General features: G+C 50.8%; 5 protein-coding genes and 1 non-coding gene across 6 annotated transcripts; 4 read left to right on the forward strand and 2 right to left on the reverse strand.

The window, feature by feature from the left end:
* Positions 1–615: 615 nt before the first annotated feature.
* Positions 616–2,350, forward strand: F5B22DRAFT_324514 (U3 small nucleolar RNA-associated protein 6-domain-containing protein). The gene is made up of 2 exons (XM_047970734.1): positions 616–632; positions 690–2,350. Exon 2 carries the CDS (start codon positions 1,128–1,130, stop codon positions 2,328–2,330), a length of 1,203 nt encoding a protein of 400 aa, XP_047828495.1. The 5' UTR covers positions 616–632; positions 690–1,127; the 3' UTR covers positions 2,331–2,350.
* F5B22DRAFT_324583 (DUF55-domain-containing protein) lies at positions 2,341–3,976 on the reverse strand. Its single transcript, XM_047970736.1, has 4 exons — positions 3,570–3,976; positions 3,116–3,380; positions 2,729–2,863; positions 2,341–2,641 (listed from the first exon to the last, which is right to left on the reverse strand). The coding sequence occupies exons 1-4, from the start codon at positions 3,756–3,758 to the stop codon at positions 2,370–2,372; spliced, it is 861 nt and encodes a 286-aa protein (XP_047828496.1). The 5' UTR covers positions 3,759–3,976; the 3' UTR covers positions 2,341–2,369.
* A 4,649-nt stretch (positions 3,977–8,625) lies between these two features.
* F5B22DRAFT_324536 (uncharacterized protein) lies at positions 8,626–10,447 on the forward strand. Its single transcript, XM_047970735.1, has 2 exons — positions 8,626–8,971; positions 9,566–10,447. The coding sequence occupies exons 1-2, from the start codon at positions 8,920–8,922 to the stop codon at positions 10,177–10,179; spliced, it is 666 nt and encodes a 221-aa protein (XP_047828497.1). The 5' UTR covers positions 8,626–8,919; the 3' UTR covers positions 10,180–10,447.
* Positions 10,448–11,045: 598 nt separating this feature from the next.
* Positions 11,046–14,794, forward strand: F5B22DRAFT_324767 (uncharacterized protein). Its single transcript, XM_047970737.1, has one exon. The coding sequence runs from the start codon at positions 11,434–11,436 to the stop codon at positions 14,671–14,673; it is 3,240 nt and encodes a 1,079-aa protein (XP_047828498.1). The 5' UTR covers positions 11,046–11,433; the 3' UTR covers positions 14,674–14,794.
* Positions 14,795–15,628: 834 nt separating this feature from the next.
* F5B22DRAFT_616627 (uncharacterized protein) lies at positions 15,629–17,353 on the forward strand. The gene is made up of 5 exons (XM_047975601.1): positions 15,629–15,965; positions 16,116–16,195; positions 16,298–16,677; positions 16,786–16,850; positions 16,961–17,353. Exons 1-5 carry the CDS (start codon positions 15,773–15,775, stop codon positions 17,308–17,310), a joined length of 1,068 nt encoding a protein of 355 aa, XP_047828499.1. The 5' UTR covers positions 15,629–15,772; the 3' UTR covers positions 17,311–17,353.
* A 1,368-nt stretch (positions 17,354–18,721) lies between these two features.
* On the reverse strand, positions 18,722–18,802 carry F5B22DRAFT_t143. Its single transcript has one exon. It is a non-coding gene; the product is annotated as a tRNA-Ser (tRNA).
* Positions 18,803–18,971: the final 169 nt, after the last annotated feature.

Here is an 18,971-nt window from a genome sequence, read left to right on the forward strand (position 1 = left end):
GGTTTTGAGTAATGTCGAACAACCCGACGGCTCGGCGAGTGATCGCGTGAGCGTGGGATCCGACCAGCTTCGATCTCCCAGCTACCAGCAGTAGGAGCTCTTGTCCGTATAACTGTAGGGAAGTATAAGTATGTATGTATCCGGTACCTGGATGGTTAGAGCTTCGACTCGCTTATGCAGGCCTGCCGCGGCGACAGATCTCAGGTACCGCAACTCCAACAAACTAACAAACATCTAACATCGTCTCTGTATCCCTTCTACTTACTCACTCAGCCTGTGGTATGTATAGTACGTCAATATCATACCTACACTAGCAGCCCTAGCTACAGATACAGATATACATAAGTAAGCACCCGAGCACCCTAGTAGACCTACTAAAAAACCTCCCGAGACAACTTAACTGGAGTGAGGCCCAACATAGCTCCCGAAGTATCCGAGAATTCCTACTACTAAAAGTCCCTAGCAGCTACCCGCATAGGTTACCTACTAGGTACTAGGTAGGTACTGTACTATAGGTAGGTATACACACTAGTTAGGCTGGTTAGGCTTGTTAGGTACCTCGGCATACAGCGCCTACATAGGAACTTGTACGAGTACGGCGCGGGTGCTGTGCGACATCCTACTTAAGCTAGGTAAGCAACGGAACTCGGCTCTAGAGACCAAAGCATCTAATATGAATAAATACATAGGTATATTCACAAACGCTACATAGGTAGATACAAAAGTATATGCATATACATGGATAGGACAGCTTGTCTTACAGCTCCAAAACCCGACTACACACCACTACCTAGGTAGGTAGGTACCGTACCTACTTACAGAACAATGGAATGGTTCCGCGTGGGGCCTACCTACCCGCCCACTAAGTAGAGTAAGTAGTGAGTACCCAGTCTGCACACCCAGGTCGGTACCTACCTAGATATGAACCGATAACACCGATAACACGTCGGGCCCCACCATCTCCAATTTATTTTCTTTTACTTACTGTAATGCAAGACATCTGTTTGGCCAACTTTGCGAATAAGAGACTCGAGACTCGTTGCCTCGGCCACTCCAACACCTGGACAAGTGTCCCCTAAGCCCACAGTGGTCCAGAGAAGGACATCCCCAAGAGGCCTGTTGTCACCATGGCCGCCGTCGCTGAAAAAGCCCGCTTCTATCTCGAACAAGCCGTCCCCCAGCTCCGCGAGTTCGAAGCCAAGGGCATCTTCAACCCGGACGAGATACGCTCCCTCGTTCGCAAGCGCACCGACTACGAGCACATAGTCCTGTCCCCCGGGAACAAGGCTCAAGATTGGCTCAACTATGTCGCATGGGAACGATCCCTCGAAGCCCTCCGCACCAAACGATGTCGCCGCCTAGAGATTCGCGCCTCGTCCAAGCATGTCGGAGAGGGCAGGGTCTTCGGCATCCTCGAGCGCGCCGTGAGCAGACACCCGGGCAGTCTGGAGCTGTGGAAGGAGTACTTGGGCTATGCGACCAAGATGAGGGCAACGAAGCGATACCGCAAGGTCATGACGAGAGCCCTGAGAATGCACCCTGCTAAGTCGGAGCTCTGGGTGCTCGCTGGCCAGAGGGCCGCAAGTCACGGGGATATGCACGCCGCCAGGGGCTTCTTCATGCGCGGTTCCCGCTTCTGCACCAGGTATCCCACCGTGTGGCTCGCCTATGCCAAGTGCGAGATGGAATGGCTGGCGAAGATGGAGGCTCGCAAGGGCAAGAAGGGAGGCGCTGAGAAGGCCATCGCTGAGCAGGCCGAACACGACGATGACGAGATCAAGCTGGGCTCCGACGACAGCGACGACGATGTCGACGAGAATGGCCGGTTGATCATGCCCAATCCGGACGCTGCTGCTGCGAAGAACGTGTTTGATGCCGAGACTACGTCGAAGCTAAAGAATAACCCGGCATTGGATGGGGCGATACCATTAGCCATTTACGACGTCGCCAAGAAACAGGCTTTCTTCAATGCCGCCGTAGGAGAACAATTCTTCGATGTCTTTGCGCTATTTACGGAGATATCTGTACAGCCACGAATCATACAACATGTTCTCGACAGCATGAACGAGCTCTATCCGAACGATGCCGCCACCTCTTATTGTTACATTCGACACCCGTTGATTAGCCTCAAGACCGATGATCCTGCTTATCCTAAGGCAGTAAGGGAAACCCTCAATCGCGTCAAATCGACTCTTCCCAGAACCACAAACCCTAAAGCCTTGTCTTCAAAACTGAAGTCATGGCTTGAGGCTTTAGTGTCGTCTCAAGACTTAGACGTTGGTATTCGTACAGTACTGACACTCACTATTAAAACATTACCGCCATCATGATTCAGAGGGTATCCCGCGAGACAACAGAGCTGCATGGGTTTATATATCTGACACTTCCCCCCCTTGTTTTTCAACAAGATCCATCAGATAATCCCATTCGGCGGGACTTACCCGACTTACGCTAAGACGGCTCTGTTTCAACATCTGCATGTTCTCCAGAGGCTGTCCCGCCTTGCCCATCTCCCGCAGCCCTTTAAGCCCTATAGGCTTGACGAACTTGCTGCAGAACTTGACGTGGACTACGCTCCATTTGGGATCTGCAGGCTTCGAGGATGCGTCGTAATAGGGCGCCTTGGGGTCGTGAGCGGAGACTTGGGTGCTGGTAAGCATGGTACATCGAGGGAAGAAAAATCGAAAGAGGAGCAGTGTAATGGAGTGAATGAAGTGAGGCGACTTACGGTCAGGCGTGTGCTCCTGGACTATCTCCATCGTGCCTACGATCCCGGGCTCCTTGCAGTTGGAATGGTAGAAGAAGGCGAGCTCGCCCTTTTTCATGGCGCGGAGGTTGTTGCGCGCTGCGTAGGCGCGGATGCCTGTGTTATTTATACGTGTTAGATATGGGTCAGGTTTAACATGTGCGTGCATGTATATATATAACGTAATGAAATAAGAAACTTGTCGTGATGCATGTTTTATGTGTAAGGCACGGTAGTTGGGGAGGGGTATGAGAGCAGGTGAGATGAGTTGAGGTGAAGTGAGACGAGGCGAGTAGAGTTGCGACGAGCTAGGGTTCAACAAGATGGATTGAGCGTGAATGGAATAAAACTAAACTGAACGGAACGCACCATCCCATGGCTCCGGCGCCGTCTTAGCAGCGAGATCGTCGATGGAAAACTTCACGTCGACGCCATTCTCGAAGCGCGATTCGGGCTCGGCTTTCATTAGCCAGTACCACCGATCGCCATTGCTGGAGCTACTACTACTACTCGCTGTAGCATTACTGGTCTTATCAACAGTGTTGACAAGCTCTGTGGCTGGCGTGGTGGTGGATTTCGCATTGCGCTTCTTCTTGGTGGTGGTGGCTGGTTGGGCTGTAGGGGATTTAGATACCTGTGGCTTTTGGTTATTGATATGTGATACGTGTGAATATGTATACATACGAAGTATGTGTGTGTGTGTGTGAGCGCGCTTGGTATTTTGTGAGGTTACCTAAGGACTGAGAGGTCGCGATGCATTATTGCATTGTCGTGTCCTACAGAAGTGGAGGAAATTTGGAAGCGATCACCAAGTGGTACTTACTTCAGCTTGGACGCTTTTGGGCGATGATGTCTTTGATTTCGACTTGGGAGTGGTAGCTTTGGGTGTTGACGCTGTCTTCTTGTTGGCATCCCCTTTCTCATCTGGCCTTTTCTCGTGTGGAGCGGTCACTTTGCGGCGTGTAGAGCGCCTCAGCGTTGGAGTCTCGTCTGCTGTTTTCCGTTTTGGCATTATGGGCGGATTCTTATTTTCCCCTCACTTTCTTCGTGCTTTTTCTCTTTTTTGGTGTTCTTCGGGCTTGTCCTTTTTTTCTCTCTCACTCTCTCACTCTCTCACTACTTTTAATGCGTTGATATATGTGTTAATGGTATCTTGCAGGAACAACCTCTGGAACGCGCTCTTGTTCGAAGAGCGTGTCTAAGTAAGTACCGGTATATATGTACACATGTCATGTATCGTGGTGTGTACATAGGTACGAAATGAATGGCCTGAGGACCAGGGATTTTGATTATGTCTAGGCAGCTGGCTTGTTTGACGGGCCGGAGGATCTCCCGGTGCTACCTTACCTAGGTAGCATCAAGAACTCAAACGGATCAATCAGTCAAGAAAGAACAAAACGAGCCAGAGTTAAGCATTGTGCAATTTAGAAGGCCAGATCCATAGGTATTTTAATCTTTCTGTCTGCCATATTTTCTTGCTGCATTTACCTGGTTTGTTTGGCTTCTGGGGTGGCAGAGCTGTCCCGGACCGACTGTGCTCTTCCTACTTAGCAAGTAGGTAGACATATACCTACCTGGCTGGGTACGGTAGGCGGTAATTATAGTAATTACGATGTGTGTTGTCAGAGTAGAAATCTGCTCCTCTTCGAACATGTGTCAACCCAATACAGAATGACTCCAAGTGGCCAAGGGTGGCAGAATGTTTTCTGTACTCCGTACAACACTGCGATATTGACCAGGGCCCCTCACACCCTTGTCTTGCGTCCCTGCACCGCCTACCTACCTAGTGCACAATACCTATGTGAAGGAATCACATTGGAATTGCTCACACCTGAAGCAGCTATCAAGTATTGTTTATGCTTTTCGGCATGAAGCTTGTAGTTTTGCCTAGCCTTCCGACACGCCACATAGGTACCACCGTCTGCGTTGCGACTGTGAGGGGGAAATCTTGTAGCATGGCATGGGGTTTGTGTTGGTTGTGTTGGTGTGTGTCAGTGTGAGGGTGCATGTCGGCTTTAGCGGTGGATCCGGTAATGCTAATGATTCCCAAATCTAAATCTCCAACCAGCTCTCGCAAGGAACTCGACGATGCCTGGGCAGTACTGCCAGGGTGCCCAACAAAGGAAACCAGCAGTCGATGTCACCTGTTCCTGGTATAGGCAGGTATGTAACGATGGTGTCGAATTGTCTTACGCGACCGGCACGCCTCAACAAAGCCTGGGCGAGGGCATGAACACTGACTAGTGTAGTGTAGCTGGTTAGAATGTCACCATGTCCCCCAGCTGCTGACGGGCTCTTCTTATTCGAACATGGGAGAGTAGCACGGCCACAGTCTCAGTAGATGACGACCTAAGCCGACCGCATGAACATAGCTATGATATGCACTCGACAACTTAGAACAGCCGACGCCCAGAGCATATTACACAAGACAGCACGAAAAAAGCATCTAGTCAAAATCTAATCTCGATTACTCGGCCATTTGGTGGCTGGCTAGGTGGCTCGCGAGGGAAAGTCGGGTATGCAGGGGTGAAGTGGATAAGATGAGCGAGATGAGGGGAACAAACTTTGAGCAGTCAAGCCTCGACGGAGGACAAGAAGAAGGGGGGGAAGGGTGGGAGTCGAGTCAAAAATGACACGAGCAAGTCTAGGTAAGGTGTGCGTAGGCATGGCCGTTAGCTATTCACGAGCGAGACAGCCGAGGATCCTCGTCTCGTCTGCGAATGCCATTCCAATGAGTCGGGAATGAATGAGGCTTTTGTCCAACCAACAGTGTCACCCAGAAGAAGTGTGCTGAGATGAAAGCGAGACGAGAGCGGGAGGCTCGCCGGGACGGGTCCCAAATAGGGAAGAAGAAGCTAGCGTAAAAGATAGGCACGGAAACTGCCTGGTTTTCATCACCGTAGTAATCTAGTAATCGACATCGCCCGCTGGCGTGTCGCTCGGTTTAGCTTTGGCCACTAAATGATTTTGCCTATCCTCCTACATGCTGCTTCCTTTGCCTTACTTTTAGACGTAGTCGAGGCGTACCACGTAAAGGTAATGGATGTAGAGTTAGCAGGCACTTGGGTCAGGTAGCAGGCTTTGGCGGTGCTACCTTGGGATGAAATGGGATAGGACAGGATACCTAGGATGGCATATCAGATGCTCGTGGAAGAGAAGGAGAGGAAACTCAAGTCAGACGCAAGAACCCTGCCAGCGGTCATGATGATTGAAAGATTATAAAACTGCATCCGGAATGTTCAATGTCGGGTTTTCCTCGCCGCCCACTACACTGCCTGATCTCTTCTAACCTACCTAGCCCTCCCTTCCCCCCGTCCATCATTCCCGTCCCATCATTCATTTACCTACCTACCGTACCCATTGCTTTCGCTGTTTGTCCGTCTCCCCCGACAACTCGTATAGAGGGATTCCGATCGCGTCCATCGCCTACACAGCAAGATACACAGCAAGATACACACACCCTGTGCCAGACATGTTTGATAGGGTGGTGGGTAAAGAAGGCGTAATCAAAGAAGTGGCATAGCGTGGTGGCATTTACCGAGTTTTCCCTCGCACACACAAACAACGTTATGCTGCTGCTGTCTGCCCAGGCGGTCTATTCCCTCGTTTCCTCTCCGTATTTCCCTCGTGATCAGCCGTTCTCGTTGGGCCTAATAATAGGGCCTGTTACTACTACTTATGTACTTGTCTTGTCTTGTCTTGTTACGCATTTCTTTGCTGCCGACATACACACTCCATCTAGTGTAGTGTACCTTGGGTATCTAAACCCACCGCCTCCCCCCTCCCCTGGCAGACCACTTTGTCTCTTTTCTTTGCATTATTTCCCTCCTTCTCGTCCGTTCCCTCCTCCTTCGAATGCTTTCTCTCCATTCTCGTCACCTCTCTTATCGTGCTTTCATCATGCTGACATGGGGGACTTTGGCTCCCATTTCAATTCCCAATCCCTGGCTACGTCTAATACCCCAAAGTGGAATCGGTCCACCCCACTCGCCTACGTCGTTGGTGGCTTGAACAATATCACCATCTATGAGGCAGCTCGACACACGAAAAAAAAGAATTCTCTAGGTCAAGAGTCTAGTCGCTCGTTTAACGGAAGAAGTAGGGGCGACAATTGGCTTGGAAATGGCGACGAGGAAAGTTTGAAACACTGCACAGTTTGACCGGCTCGCATGGTCACGCAGAACCGGCTGCCACCACGGCGAGGATTCTCCAACTAATATGGTTAGCCGCCAGAAGAGGGAATGCAAGGATCTGCCCAACGCCGTCCCGGGCCCCCATGCGTCACATCCCTGGCCCTTGGCTATCATCGAGAGTCCGGGTCTTAGGGTCTTTATTAATATCGAGCAATCGCCAACCTGAATGTGTCTGATTCGTACCTGTGTGTTAGACCTGTTTGCTCATCTCCACGAAAGTCTCTGCTCCATGATCTACCTATCTCTCCTTTTTACTTGCCAGAGTCGGCCCGTGGCGGGCAAATCGGGTGCTCCCACACGGTTAACAGCCCAGGCCATGACTTTGACGCACTGGACGCCTTGGATATATATCTTCGAGGACCTATGGACATGCTCCTGAAATGTATTCTTGTATTTTCTAGGCTACATGAAACATATTTCATATCTTTCGTCAGAGAGACGTCCAGGCGGGCAAGGGAGGCAACAATGAAACACGGAGCTATCCATCATGAACAACAACAACAACGCGGATTGCACATTTCACTGCTTCGTAATTCCGGCATGGACGAAGATGGCGAAAAGATACACGCAATGAGAGCATAGCTGTGGTTCATCATGCGTGTTCTTGTTCCAAGTCTCTCTCGTGGGCCTGTTATCACCCTGTGTGAGGTCTTCGACCTTTGCGAACCCGCAGTCGTGGATCACCCGCCACGATCCAATTGGCTGTTTACGGTGCAGACGCACGACGCGCAAATGGCTGCCACTTGCACGAAAAGCATGTGCGTGGAGCACTATGTCAGCATACAGGAATGACTAGTTTCTCTCGAGCTATCAAATTTGCCTTTTCAGGCACCTCGACAACCCAAAGTGGCGGTGGTGCTGATATACTTAGATCAATCTCCGCCGGCGTGAGTCAGCCGGAAGGGTTGTCTTATAAAGCCCACCAACAATCCGCTCCGCATCAACTTTGTCGATGCCTCTCTGCCGCGTCCATGGGGGCTCTATCACAGGTTTTTCCAGGACTCACGGCGACGGTAGCGCAAGCAGTGCATCTAAAGTGGTACTACCTACGAGACAGTTCCAGGCCTCCATCGGCGGGATCAGTGCACTTGGGATACCAGATATCCCGCAGGCATAAACGAGTTAATTCTGTATAGACGGTACTCGGTCTATATTGACAGGCAGGACACTGGCAATTGAGAAATTTGCTCCTGGCGTGTTTCCCGTCTACGAAAACGAAGATACTCACAACAGATGGGAATCTCCACCATATCCCAGGCAACACCGCACGCAACCGCGATAATTCAATATCGAGGTGCAGAAAAAGCGAGGCAGCTTACACCAGTCATCGCCAGAATAGACACAGATGTTTAGGGCACTGCTAGTACTCTTGATCGGTATGAAGGTCAACATTCCGTCGTCCCTAGGAACGCAGGGCAGGGGTTCTGTTCTGCGTGAAATAAGGCCACTGGCTCCTCTCCCGGCTAATTTGTAGGCTGTACGCAAGCTTGCAAAAAAGTCGGGTCTGTTTTTGGATCATTCGACCTGCCCGGCAGCGATATTCTCTGTCATCGTGCCACTCGCTTGCCATCCCCCTTCATCGTGTTCCGAGCCTGGGTGCTGTTTTTGGGTTTCCCGTTGCGCACTTTCTCGTGGCTCGGATCGCTCGCGATTGGCTCAGGAAATAGACGTGGGCGCAAGATAGGCTCAGTATGGGCCGATGCAACCAAGCAACCAAGCAAGCACTGAGTACAAGTGGCTCGTGCCCTCTCTTTGTATTACCTATTACCCATCTCTGTGGCCCGTCCTACCTCTCTCCCTTGTTATCTCGTCGGCTATACGCCGCAAAATAGGTAAGCATGGTCCTCGCTGACAGTGGTTCATGTGCCGCCAATCGCCGGTCTTAAATCACACGGCTGGACCTGTTTATGTTATCAAGCGAGGTCTCTCCACGGCCTCACTTCTCGTAAATCTGCACTGATCTTGGAAGAGGTATACTCCATGTCTTATCATGACTTGTGCAGTCCAGGGTTGGGGGATGAGGGAGAAACAGGTAGGTACCTATCCACTTGGTCTCTGTGTCTATTTGCCCCAGGTCTGGCCAATCAGGGGTGCTGCTGGATGCTCGTGTCTCTTTCCTCTCTAGTGAGCCCCCACTCTCTTGCCAACTGCCACGGTCCGGCCCCTGCCCCCCCATGCCCCAGCCAATCAGCTGCCTGCCAGCCCACCAGCCACATCCAGGCCAAGGCCAAGACCCAGACCCAGAGTCGGATGAGATGGATCGTCGTCGCACCTCACCTCACCTCACCGCCCGTCTGCTCTTCTCCAAAACCCACCCCCCTCAATCCTCTCGTTTCCCGCATTTGCGCTCTTTTCGTGCGCGCCGCGCTGTGCAACTCAAACTTAGTCTTTTCTCCAATCGGCAGCTCGACCACGTATCGGATTGGCTGGTACATGACATTACATACAGTGTACTGTACTTCGTAGGCACTCCACCAGGCCACGCTCTCTCTGTCGCCCATAGTAGCCTGTCATCTCTGTCTTCCTGTATCGTAGCCCGCTCAGCCAGCACCGTACGTACCTCGCCTACTACTGTATATTGCCATCAGTAGCATTATTGCCCGCCGCTAAATCCTCCCTGGAATAGCGTGCCAAGTGGCCTGGGCGCTCCGACACTCCGACCGAGCTCTCATCATACGTGGAAGCGAAAGTACCTGTCTCGAGCCAAGGCAGAGACAGACAGACAGACTCAGGGACAGGCACACCCCAGAACAGAACACCCCAAGCAAGTCCCCGTCTCCTCTTGATACCAAGTTGCCGCACCAATACACGCTAGGTGAGGAAAGTATCTGGCCGCCCAGCAAAGCCGCTCCTATCTCTGTCCTTGCTTTACTTAGGCTCCCCCTACTGAGTCAGGCAGGCAGGCAAGGAAGCAATTTGCCCACACCCCAAACCCAAACCAGTCCGCCCCCCTGGCTCGCGTTTTCGCAATCAGCCAACCCGTCCAACCCAACAGCCAGTAAGCCGCTCGAAATAGCGCGAGACGTATACTACCTACGTACGTGGGAGATTCGAGCGACAGAGAGAGAGAAGAGAGGGATCAATTTCCGTTCACTTGCTTGCTTGCTCGCCCACCCGCGCCCGCTCGCTCGCTCTCCTCTCAGACCACCTGCTAAGCTCTCATTGCCTTGCCCACGACCTACCACCACCATTCCCACCTGTAACCCGACGGCAAACAACTCGAACGCGCAGGTTAGGTAAGACTTTTTTTTTTATTACTTTACTTTGACATTCATGTCCTGTCCAACCTAATTCGGTTCGTTTCCTTGTTGCCCCGTCTAGTCAGTCCATCTAGACAGTTCGTCCCGTCCACAAGTGTGGTGCCATAAGCGCCTGCTTGTGACACTATTGTCGTGGGAAGCATACTTCCCTCCACAATATGCGAAATGCCGATATGCTGGCTCCAGTTCGGCGAAACCACGCCGGTCGCATTCTTTCATCCTTCCTGAACAATGCTCTCCTATTCCTGCAAACCCCTAGTTGACTAGGAGACGATTCGGCCGGCGACGTGGCCCGGGGCTTGTCTGCCGTTGGGTGGCCAAGCCCTGTTTGTCGCCGGCTGTCCACGGTCCACCGTCGACGGTCTCGAACGAGCGCAACAAGAGGATCATCACGGAGTACAGTGTACAGTAGGACAGGTTGAGCTCCGAGATTCTTTCCCAATCTGATCGTTCCTTCTCCCCTATCCGATCTCTCCCGTACCCAAATCACTACACTACACCGTGGTGACCCTGGCATGGCTATGGGTTTTTCCCTCCCGGGGCCCGCTGCTGTACAGTATCGCATTATACTGTACTGTGGGCGGCTATTGCTTAGGTATCACACGCGACATGACATGGTAGATAGATTTTTCGCACTCTTATCTTCCGCTAGGGTAACTGCTTTCTAACCTACCGTAGCTACCTACCTGGGTAGGTAGGTTACCTAGGTACTCACTTAGCGTGTGTCAGTTCCAGTGAACACTCACTCCCCTACAGAGGCTCTACAGTACGTAGGCACAAGCCTGTGGCTGGTCCTGCACAGGTATCTCAAGTTGGGATGCTGGTGGAGTTCGCCCTTCGTGGTCGCTATCTCGCTCACTATCTCGCTCACTAAAGTCGGCCCCAGGCCAGGCGGGAGAAGGCCCCAGCGAGCCCTGTGATCCTTTCCCTCCAGCGCCCAAGCCGCTTGTGCCTGCGCCGGGCGCTCGCCAACCTCCACTCCACTACACTGCCACACTGCCCAACTCAAATCATCTTTTCCCGATCGCACCACGCACCCTATCGTACCGCTGGTCAATTCAACCCACACGTTGGCCCGCGACGCGACTTTCTCTATCGCGACACTAGTCGGCGCGACGTCCTACATCATTGTTTCCTGCTAGTTTCATCTCAATGGACTTGGCGCTTTGTGCTCTGATTGCTGACGCTGCCTGAAAAATAGTCAGATGGGTTCCCGTCCGCTACTTGGCCCGTCATGAGCTCCTCCTGGATGAATGAGGCCGCTGCCATCCCCAACCACGCCGGCAATGGCTTTCATCACATGGGAGATCCCAACAGCATGGCCGGCGCCGGTATGATGGACCACTCTGCTTACATGGCCAATGCGGGCCAATTCAACCCTAGCGCTGCTGGCCAGCAGTTCCCGAACCCACAACAGATGGCCGTCGCGATGCAGAACGGCCAGATGCGCAACGCCTCCCCATCCTTCTCGAACCCTGTCTATCAGACAAACTCGGTCGTTCCCTCGAAACGTCCTCGGCCGAGGGAAGACAGTATAGGCGCATCGCCTCGACAAAATCCCGGCATGTTACCAACGTCGCGCGCCGGCACGCCTCAGCAGTCGCAATTCCCCGGCTTCCAGCCCAACGCGATGCAGCCTCAAAACACGGGACAACCTCAACACTATCCTCATCTTCAGCCGAACGGCTCCTCTACCGCATCTCCATCCCCCGTCATGGCTGGGAATCAGCTTCGTCCAGGCAGTGTGCCTCAACGCGTTAATACCGCGTCGCCGCATCCCTTCTCGCCCGCTTCTCAACAATTCGGTCAGCAGGCATCTCCTGTCCCTTCTGAACATAGTAATACACCACAACCAGGCATGTACATGACTCCCCAAGGTTTCCCTCAAGGCTATAACCCTGCGTTTGCGCCCTCGCCCTCTCCAGCTAGACCACCCTCAGCTCAAAATGCCATGACGCCCCAGATGGCACCACATCAGATGGGACAGCAAATGCCGCAAATGCACCCAAACCAGATGTTTCCCAATCAGCAGATGCATCCAATGCAACAGATGCAGATGCAACAAATGCAAGCTGCGCAGGCTATGCAAGGGCGTGGGGGAATGGATCCCAAGATGATGTATCATATGCGATTACAACAACAGTACGGACAAGGGAATATGCCACCAGGGGCAGGAGACATGCAAGCACAGAATATGGCACAGAACCGAGGCATGATGCCAAAACAAGGGATGCCTATGCAGAATGGCCAAGGGCCACCGGTCGGCATGCGTCCGCAACAACCGGGACAAACACCACGTGGCATGACCCCCGATATCTTTATGAAGAATCTCAGTAACTTCATGGCCTCAAGGCAGCTGCCCTTTGATATGAATCCCATTGTCGAGGGCCGTCCTTTACATTTATTCCAACTTTTCCAGGTAGTTCAGAAATTTAACGGGTATCGCAATGTTACAGCCCAGAATGCATGGGCACAAGTCGCAGCGGCTGTTGGGTTTCCACTGCAACAAGTGCCGTCGGCGCCTAGCCAAGTTAAAGTTGTATATGAAAGAAATCTGATCAAGTTTGAAGAAGCTTGGATGAGCCAGCAACGAAGTCACCACATAAAGCAACAGTCTACTGGTGCGGGTGGTATGCCCACTACACCTGGTCAAGGAACACCTCAAAGAGTGCCTCAAATGTCCCCTTCGCATAATATGCAGCCGACACAACCTCAGATGCCAGTTCAACCTGCACAGAGCCCGGTCAAACAGGTAGGACCTGGCATGCAGCATAACAACGTCAACGGCTTTCTACCTCCTCAGCATCCCCAAACTCCCCAACAGCAACCTAATGCTGGCCAAGGGCCTCTCCGAAATAGTATGCCTAGGAGCATTGACGCGACCCCTATCTCTGCAGAGTTTCAATTACATTCCCCAGGCTCTATAGGCAAACCAGGTGGTCCCCCTTTCCATACTATGAACCAACGACCCGACCTGGTCAAACACGTCAACGGCGCCGTCACTGTATCAATCCCAAACTCGCTAACAACCAATGATGATGTTTATGTGCCTCTCACTCGTCCACTCGAGAAAACCCCGCCAGAAGTGGGAGGTTGCTATGGCGGTCTGGACATAGACGTGGTCGCTCGGCTTTTAGGCGATGTAGTCCAAGTCACCCCCGACATGCCATACATTGGAGAACTAGGTAGCATTGATATCCATGCTTTAACGAAAAGTATACAATGTGGCATACATGGAGAGGTTAGGCTGGCTCTCGATGTGTTAGCTATAGTAACGCGTCATTGTGAGGGTTCTCCGCACCTTAGCATCGAGCTTGAGCTCTGCGAAGACCTGGTTGACTCATTACTTGACTGCGCCGAAGAACAAGTCGACCTATTAGCCGAAAACGCCGAGCCGATTTCAGACGAAATTGATTTGACATCGTATGAGGATGTGCTGCGGGCCGCTCGTACAGAACAATTCCACCTCAGAAAAGTGCACACCTTTGGTGAGACGGACTACGAACTCGAACGAGCGGCAGACCGGCTCATTGCTATAACGACGATTCTGCGCAATTTATCTTTCATTGAGAAGAATCTGCTGTCACTTGCCGATGAGGTGGTCATCAAATTTCTCTGTAGCTTGATCAGGTCTCTTGGCACTCACGAGGGTCTGCTGAGAACCGCTCAAAACACGCTTGACATTATGAAGGACATAATACTATTATTGTCTAATATTGCCGCATCGGTGGAACTACCTGGTCGGGATCAAGCATTCTGCTTACTCCAATTCATCCTTTCATTCGCACCATCACCAAGCCCATGTGTGACAGCAGATACACTTGTATTCACCCCTTACAACCCTAATATCCATCCATACCTCCCATTCGCTCTAGATGCCCTCGCTAATCTCCTGGCACGAGACGAGCCCAACCGACGGCACTACAAAACGATAGTTGCCGCAGACGCTCTGTCATCGCCCCCTTACGAACTCCTAACGCGCACTTTCGCCATGGCTATCTCTCCTATACCATATGACAGCTACGACATACGGTTAGGCATCCTACCTGAAATAGTGGAAGTTCGTAAGCCTCTGCTCATGCAGGCTATGCTCACAGCCGATATAATTGCCCAGCTAGCACCTGGATATGAGACAGGTGTGACTCGAGCATGGCTATCGTCTGGTGAAGGGTTTGCTCAAAAGTTGTTGACTTTGGTGAAGATTATCTGCCAGTATGTTGAGCACCCAGTAGTGGGACCAAAGAAGAATCCAAGCAACAGGGAGGAGCCCGAATTGGTATATATGGTCTCATGTGCAGTATCGGCTTTACGGAGACTATGCGAGAAGGCTAGAGATCCAAACAGCATGACCAGTATACCGCCCAATGCACTGCCGACGCGTGCTAGTCTTTTTGAGAGTTTGAATAATCTCAGGAACCCAAAATGGGCGTTGTTATTAAACCAGCTGAGTGCATATGTTGGGCTTGAAAATTAATGAGCACGGCTTGGAAGCGAGGCGTTTTGGAGGGGAGGCGGAGAGGGGGGGGCATTTCTTTCCTAGATGGCAGGCAAGGCATTCATGTACAAAAACCCCTCGGCCACTACTACTATTACGCATAAAAACTTGGACAATGTAGATTATGTATGCGTGACTTTGTTATCATTTACAGCACGGAATGCGGCCAAGAACTTGTCCAATTGATCCGATACACAGTTCAATCCAGTTCCCTCTCTCACTAAGTGACCTCACCTGAAATCGCCTTTTTACTCTGATTAGTTTTCGGTTTCATGATATTGAATATTGACCATGTGTGCCATGTATGCATGTGCCGACTCGCCCATGAAGGGGTAATTATCCCAAGTAAGCACCCAAGTTTCAAAAAAAAAAAAAAAAAAAAATTTAAGTTTTCGTGAATGAATGGATGGGTGGATTGGGTGGTGCATATACGGACGCCAGGGCGAGCAAATGTCGCAATGTCGCTCAACCCCTTCTCTCCCTCCCCTGTGATGTAACCCATCTTCAGCTGCGGCTCGGGAAGAGAGGGGTTTCCCAGGGAGCAGAGCCGCGTTTCGATTTGGGCGGCGTGATTGATGATTTGCTGTGCACGAAGTGGAGAAGTGTGTAAGAGCGAGAGTGGAAAGGGAGTGGTAGTAGAGTGGTATTTCAGCTGGTGCCGTGGAAAGGCGAATGTTGGTTCATTCCAATGGTGGTTCTGGGAGCTTGCTTGCTTACCCCCTGGGGAAAGGCCTCATTGGTTCAGATCAGAGATGTGTGAGATGGGAGATGGGAATTGGGAATGTGAAGTGTACGAGCAATGCTGGGAATTACGTGCGTGGTAAATCTGGCTGTGGGATGGTGATGAGGGTGGCGAGCCTTGATTGATATAAAGCTCCTGGCTGGCTGGCTGGCTGTCTGCTTGTCAGTCTATCCACCTAATTGAAAGAGGTTTCATGGATTAACATATATCGTGTGTCAATCGTATAACTTCATTGGAATCGATTTTCTTCTCATAATTACTTAACTAACGCTATTGGACTTCTATGATATTACCCAGGCTTTGGATATCTGCTGGCTTGTGTGGAATATTGCAGCCATGAGTCCCCCGCTCACGAAGAACGCACGCGAGAACTACGTCGCCTCGGTCACGCTCATCGTACTCACCTCTGTGTGTGTGCTTCTACGGTTATCGCTGAAGATTTTCAGGGGGCAGAGCCCGAGGGGTCCGGATTTGTTGTGCTTTGTTGCTATGGGCGTGTTTGGGACGTACGCTGCGTTGATCTTGAACTGTGAGTATTATATCTGTTTGTAGTCGGGACTCTCTAAAGGGATTGAAGGACTGTGCCTTGAATTTGAAGACGAGAACCTCGATGATTTTACTTTCAGGAGATGAGGATGGGGTAGTATTGTATCAGAGACTTACGCGCAGATGGCAAAAGTTATTTTCAACGTCTCGCAGTACCGCGCCCTCGATCCTGATCCGAGATTGGGTGTTGATGAAGCTATGAATCTCGCAAAGGTAATACAAAGCGACGAAAAAGAAAAACATTACCCTTTCAGATATAGCATTCATGTATATATAAAGATGACTGCTGACTGATATTGTATCATATCGCCACAGTTAGTCTACACCAACGAGCTCCTCTTCGGCGCCGGAATCACCGCTATTAAGCTCAGCATCCTCTGGTTCTACCACGACCTCTTCTCCGTGGACATGACCCTGCTCCGCGTCATACGAGTTACCGCGGGGATCTGCATTCTCTGGTTCGTCGTGGCGACCCTCGTCATCGCGCTGCAGTGCTCGCCCGTGCAGGCTTACTGGGAACACTACGATCTACCCCCGTACTGTCTCGAGTATCCGCGCGTCCTGCTGGGCTATGAGATTTCGAATCTCTTCATCGACGTTGCGATCTTGTGTATTCCTACGGGAACGATAATACGCCTGAATCTCTCGTGGCTGAGGAAGGTCCCGATTATCTCCATTTTCTTGCTGGGCGCAGTGTAAGATACCTACAGTTCCTTCTCGCCCTTTTTGCGAGTGTGTCTCTTGGTCATTCTCTTGGAGATATATTTTTATGTGTTGTCCTACGTACTGACTGCTCTTCCTAGGGTCTGTATATTCAGTATTGTTAGATTAACCGCTATATGGAACCCGCCCGATATATTCACGGGCTGTGAGTTGGATCGTCACCCCCCCCCCCCCCCCCCCTCCTTCTCTCTCTCTTCTGAGGTTTGATATATAGTAGGACACCCACTAATTGAATTGGATTCTTGATCTACGTAGTGAACTTCGGTGCAACATACATATGGTCTACAGCACAGCTAGGTGTCGCTATCATCACTAGCTGCCTGCCTACTTTCGGCCCACTGCTGTCGTTCTTTGCGAAGCCTGTCCCGTATATCAGGAGCTTGTATGAGGCTCTACGGTCATTCTCGTCTATCAACCGCTCTAGTGCGCGGAATAAGGTGATGGGTGCTGTTGGTGATGAAGGCTCCTGGGGTAGGGTTGCAGATGATAGAGGGACGTCTCCTCAGAGCTGGACGCACGCTGTGGACCTGGATACCACCCAGTTTGCGCTACATGCTGTGCCTTCGAGGGCGGCCTTGGTTGATAGAGGGGTTGATGCTGTCTAGACAACGTAGGAATCTATTGAATGTCTAGCCACGGGGTTCATAGTGGCGAGTGACTACGCTAGGTGGCCCGACATTGAGCAGAGAAATGGGAAACGGTAGGAAATCCGTTTGTCTTGGTCACCTCAGAATAGAACGTATTGCTTAGAGTAGTGCACAATATTATATCCAGCTCTTCAGTAATTATGCCACGATTGGGGGCCATGAGGTAGTTCCCCTGACATGGTAGTATTGATGACCCACTGGGATAGCCGTATTTGTTTCTCCTGGAAGGTTTTGCCTACCTACCTTACCTTGTTGCTACGATGACAGCCAGCCAGTGCCGGATCAGGGACATCGAAGAATAAAGCTCAATACGACCATGGGCAACTTGTTCACTGGGACTGTAGACTCGCTGCTGACTAAGTTCAATATATTGGGTTACTCTGATCCTACCTGCCGGTATCATATTTTACCAAACGGGGCAGCCTGCCACCTGCAGTGCCGTTGTGTCCAGAGTCTATATAGCTGAAAGGAAGACAGGGAATGGTAGAAATATCGTCGTGCACTATTTCAATGTCGACATTGCGTCGTGTTGTTCCGAGAATAGTGTACTCAATAGATGAAAAGTTAGGGGATAGGGGGCATAAAATACGAGCTGAACTTCGGATACGGACTGTTATATGTGCTGTCCAGATGCCTAGAAGCGTTATAGCCCCGCTATGATGCGCTGTTGATTTAACCTCGTAACTTGAAACAGCAGAAAAGTCCTGTGCATATGTCATGCGATGTGATGTCGGTAGCCAAGTCGTATTGCAGACTGCGCCGGTTGCCGCTTCACGAATTCGGATGGCTTGGAGACGAATCTGGGGTATTGTATTTGCTGGGTTACATTTACGGATGTAGGCAGATTGTTATCTAATGAGACGTTGAGGGCATATGTAGGCTTCCATATTGATGGCTTTCAGGTACTGAGCGCAATGCTATGAGCCAGTGATCAATTGTACCTCCATGTTAGTTCTGTCTCTATGAAGTGGGTGTCTATGAATCCAACGCGTTTGAAATATCAAGTCCAACCTAAGCAACAGAATGATAGTAAATCTCAACAATAATCAAGTTTAACGAGACTGTACAGTTGTTCTTCTTACCTCTCCTTGAACCCTTTAAGGGCAGATAATGTCTAGATGTAAGTAAGATGTATTGATTAATATTAGATTTATAAATAAAACGTTAAGGATATCCTAAAATGCTAAGACGATGCATTCCATTTAATTACTTCGTAGTCCTCTATGGTAAACCACTCGGGGCCTCCCACCAGGAATGTCGTAGGGCTAATCCTAATCAAAAAGGATAACCCATGAGATCACCAGACCTAATATCACCAGGCTGTCTGACCGACTATTTGGAGTTCTAGAACTTCAAAAGTTTAATGGACCGACAACGACAGGACTCGAACCTGTGACCCCGAAGGGATATGATTTCTAGTCATACGCTTTAACCACTCAGCCACGTTGCCAATTACAGAACAAGTTGATGATCGGCTCCGAAAGCTGTCTTATGTTCCGAAATGTCCCGCGGTATATATCATGTGCGCTGGAAACAGACTTTGTTCTCTCTTCTAAACTGGCGATCATGAGCCTGAGCAATGAGATGGAGTGAATCGGCGATCCTTCTGTGTTGTGCTA

Source organism: Xylaria bambusicola, assembly GCF_022495145.1.
Source record: "Xylaria bambusicola strain CBS 139988 unplaced genomic scaffold F5B22scaffold_38, whole genome shotgun sequence".
Taxonomy (NCBI): domain Eukaryota; kingdom Fungi; phylum Ascomycota; class Sordariomycetes; order Xylariales; family Xylariaceae; genus Xylaria; species Xylaria bambusicola.

Bases quoted from the DNA above. Each gene is read 5' to 3' on its own strand.
- F5B22DRAFT_324514 (XM_047970734.1), top strand. From the start codon at position 1,128: ATGGCCGCCGTCGCTGAAAAAGCCCGCTTCTATCTCGAACAAGCCGTC.
- F5B22DRAFT_324583 (XM_047970736.1), bottom strand. From the start codon at position 3,758: ATGCCAAAACGGAAAACAGCAGACGAGACTCCAACGCTGAGGCGCTCT. The intron at 3,381-3,569 runs GTAAGTACCACT...CAAAAGCCACAG, and splicing joins CCAAAAGCGTCCAAGCTGAA to GTATCTAAATCCCCTACAGC. The intron at 2,864-3,115 runs GTGCGTTCCGTT...TAAATAACACAG, and splicing joins GGCGCCGGAGCCATGGGATG to GCATCCGCGCCTACGCAGCG.
- F5B22DRAFT_324536 (XM_047970735.1), top strand. From the start codon at position 8,920: ATGTCTTATCATGACTTGTGCAGTCCAGGGTTGGGGGATGAGGGAGAA. The intron at 8,972-9,565 runs GTAGGTACCTAT...TCCCTGGAATAG, and splicing joins GGGGGATGAGGGAGAAACAG to CGTGCCAAGTGGCCTGGGCG.
- F5B22DRAFT_324767 (XM_047970737.1), top strand. From the start codon at position 11,434: ATGAGCTCCTCCTGGATGAATGAGGCCGCTGCCATCCCCAACCACGCC.
- F5B22DRAFT_616627 (XM_047975601.1), top strand. From the start codon at position 15,773: ATGAGTCCCCCGCTCACGAAGAACGCACGCGAGAACTACGTCGCCTCG. The intron at 15,966-16,115 runs GTGAGTATTATA...AGATGGCAAAAG, and splicing joins CGCTGCGTTGATCTTGAACT to TTATTTTCAACGTCTCGCAG. The intron at 16,678-16,785 runs GTAAGATACCTA...TGCTCTTCCTAG, and splicing joins ATTTTCTTGCTGGGCGCAGT to GGTCTGTATATTCAGTATTG.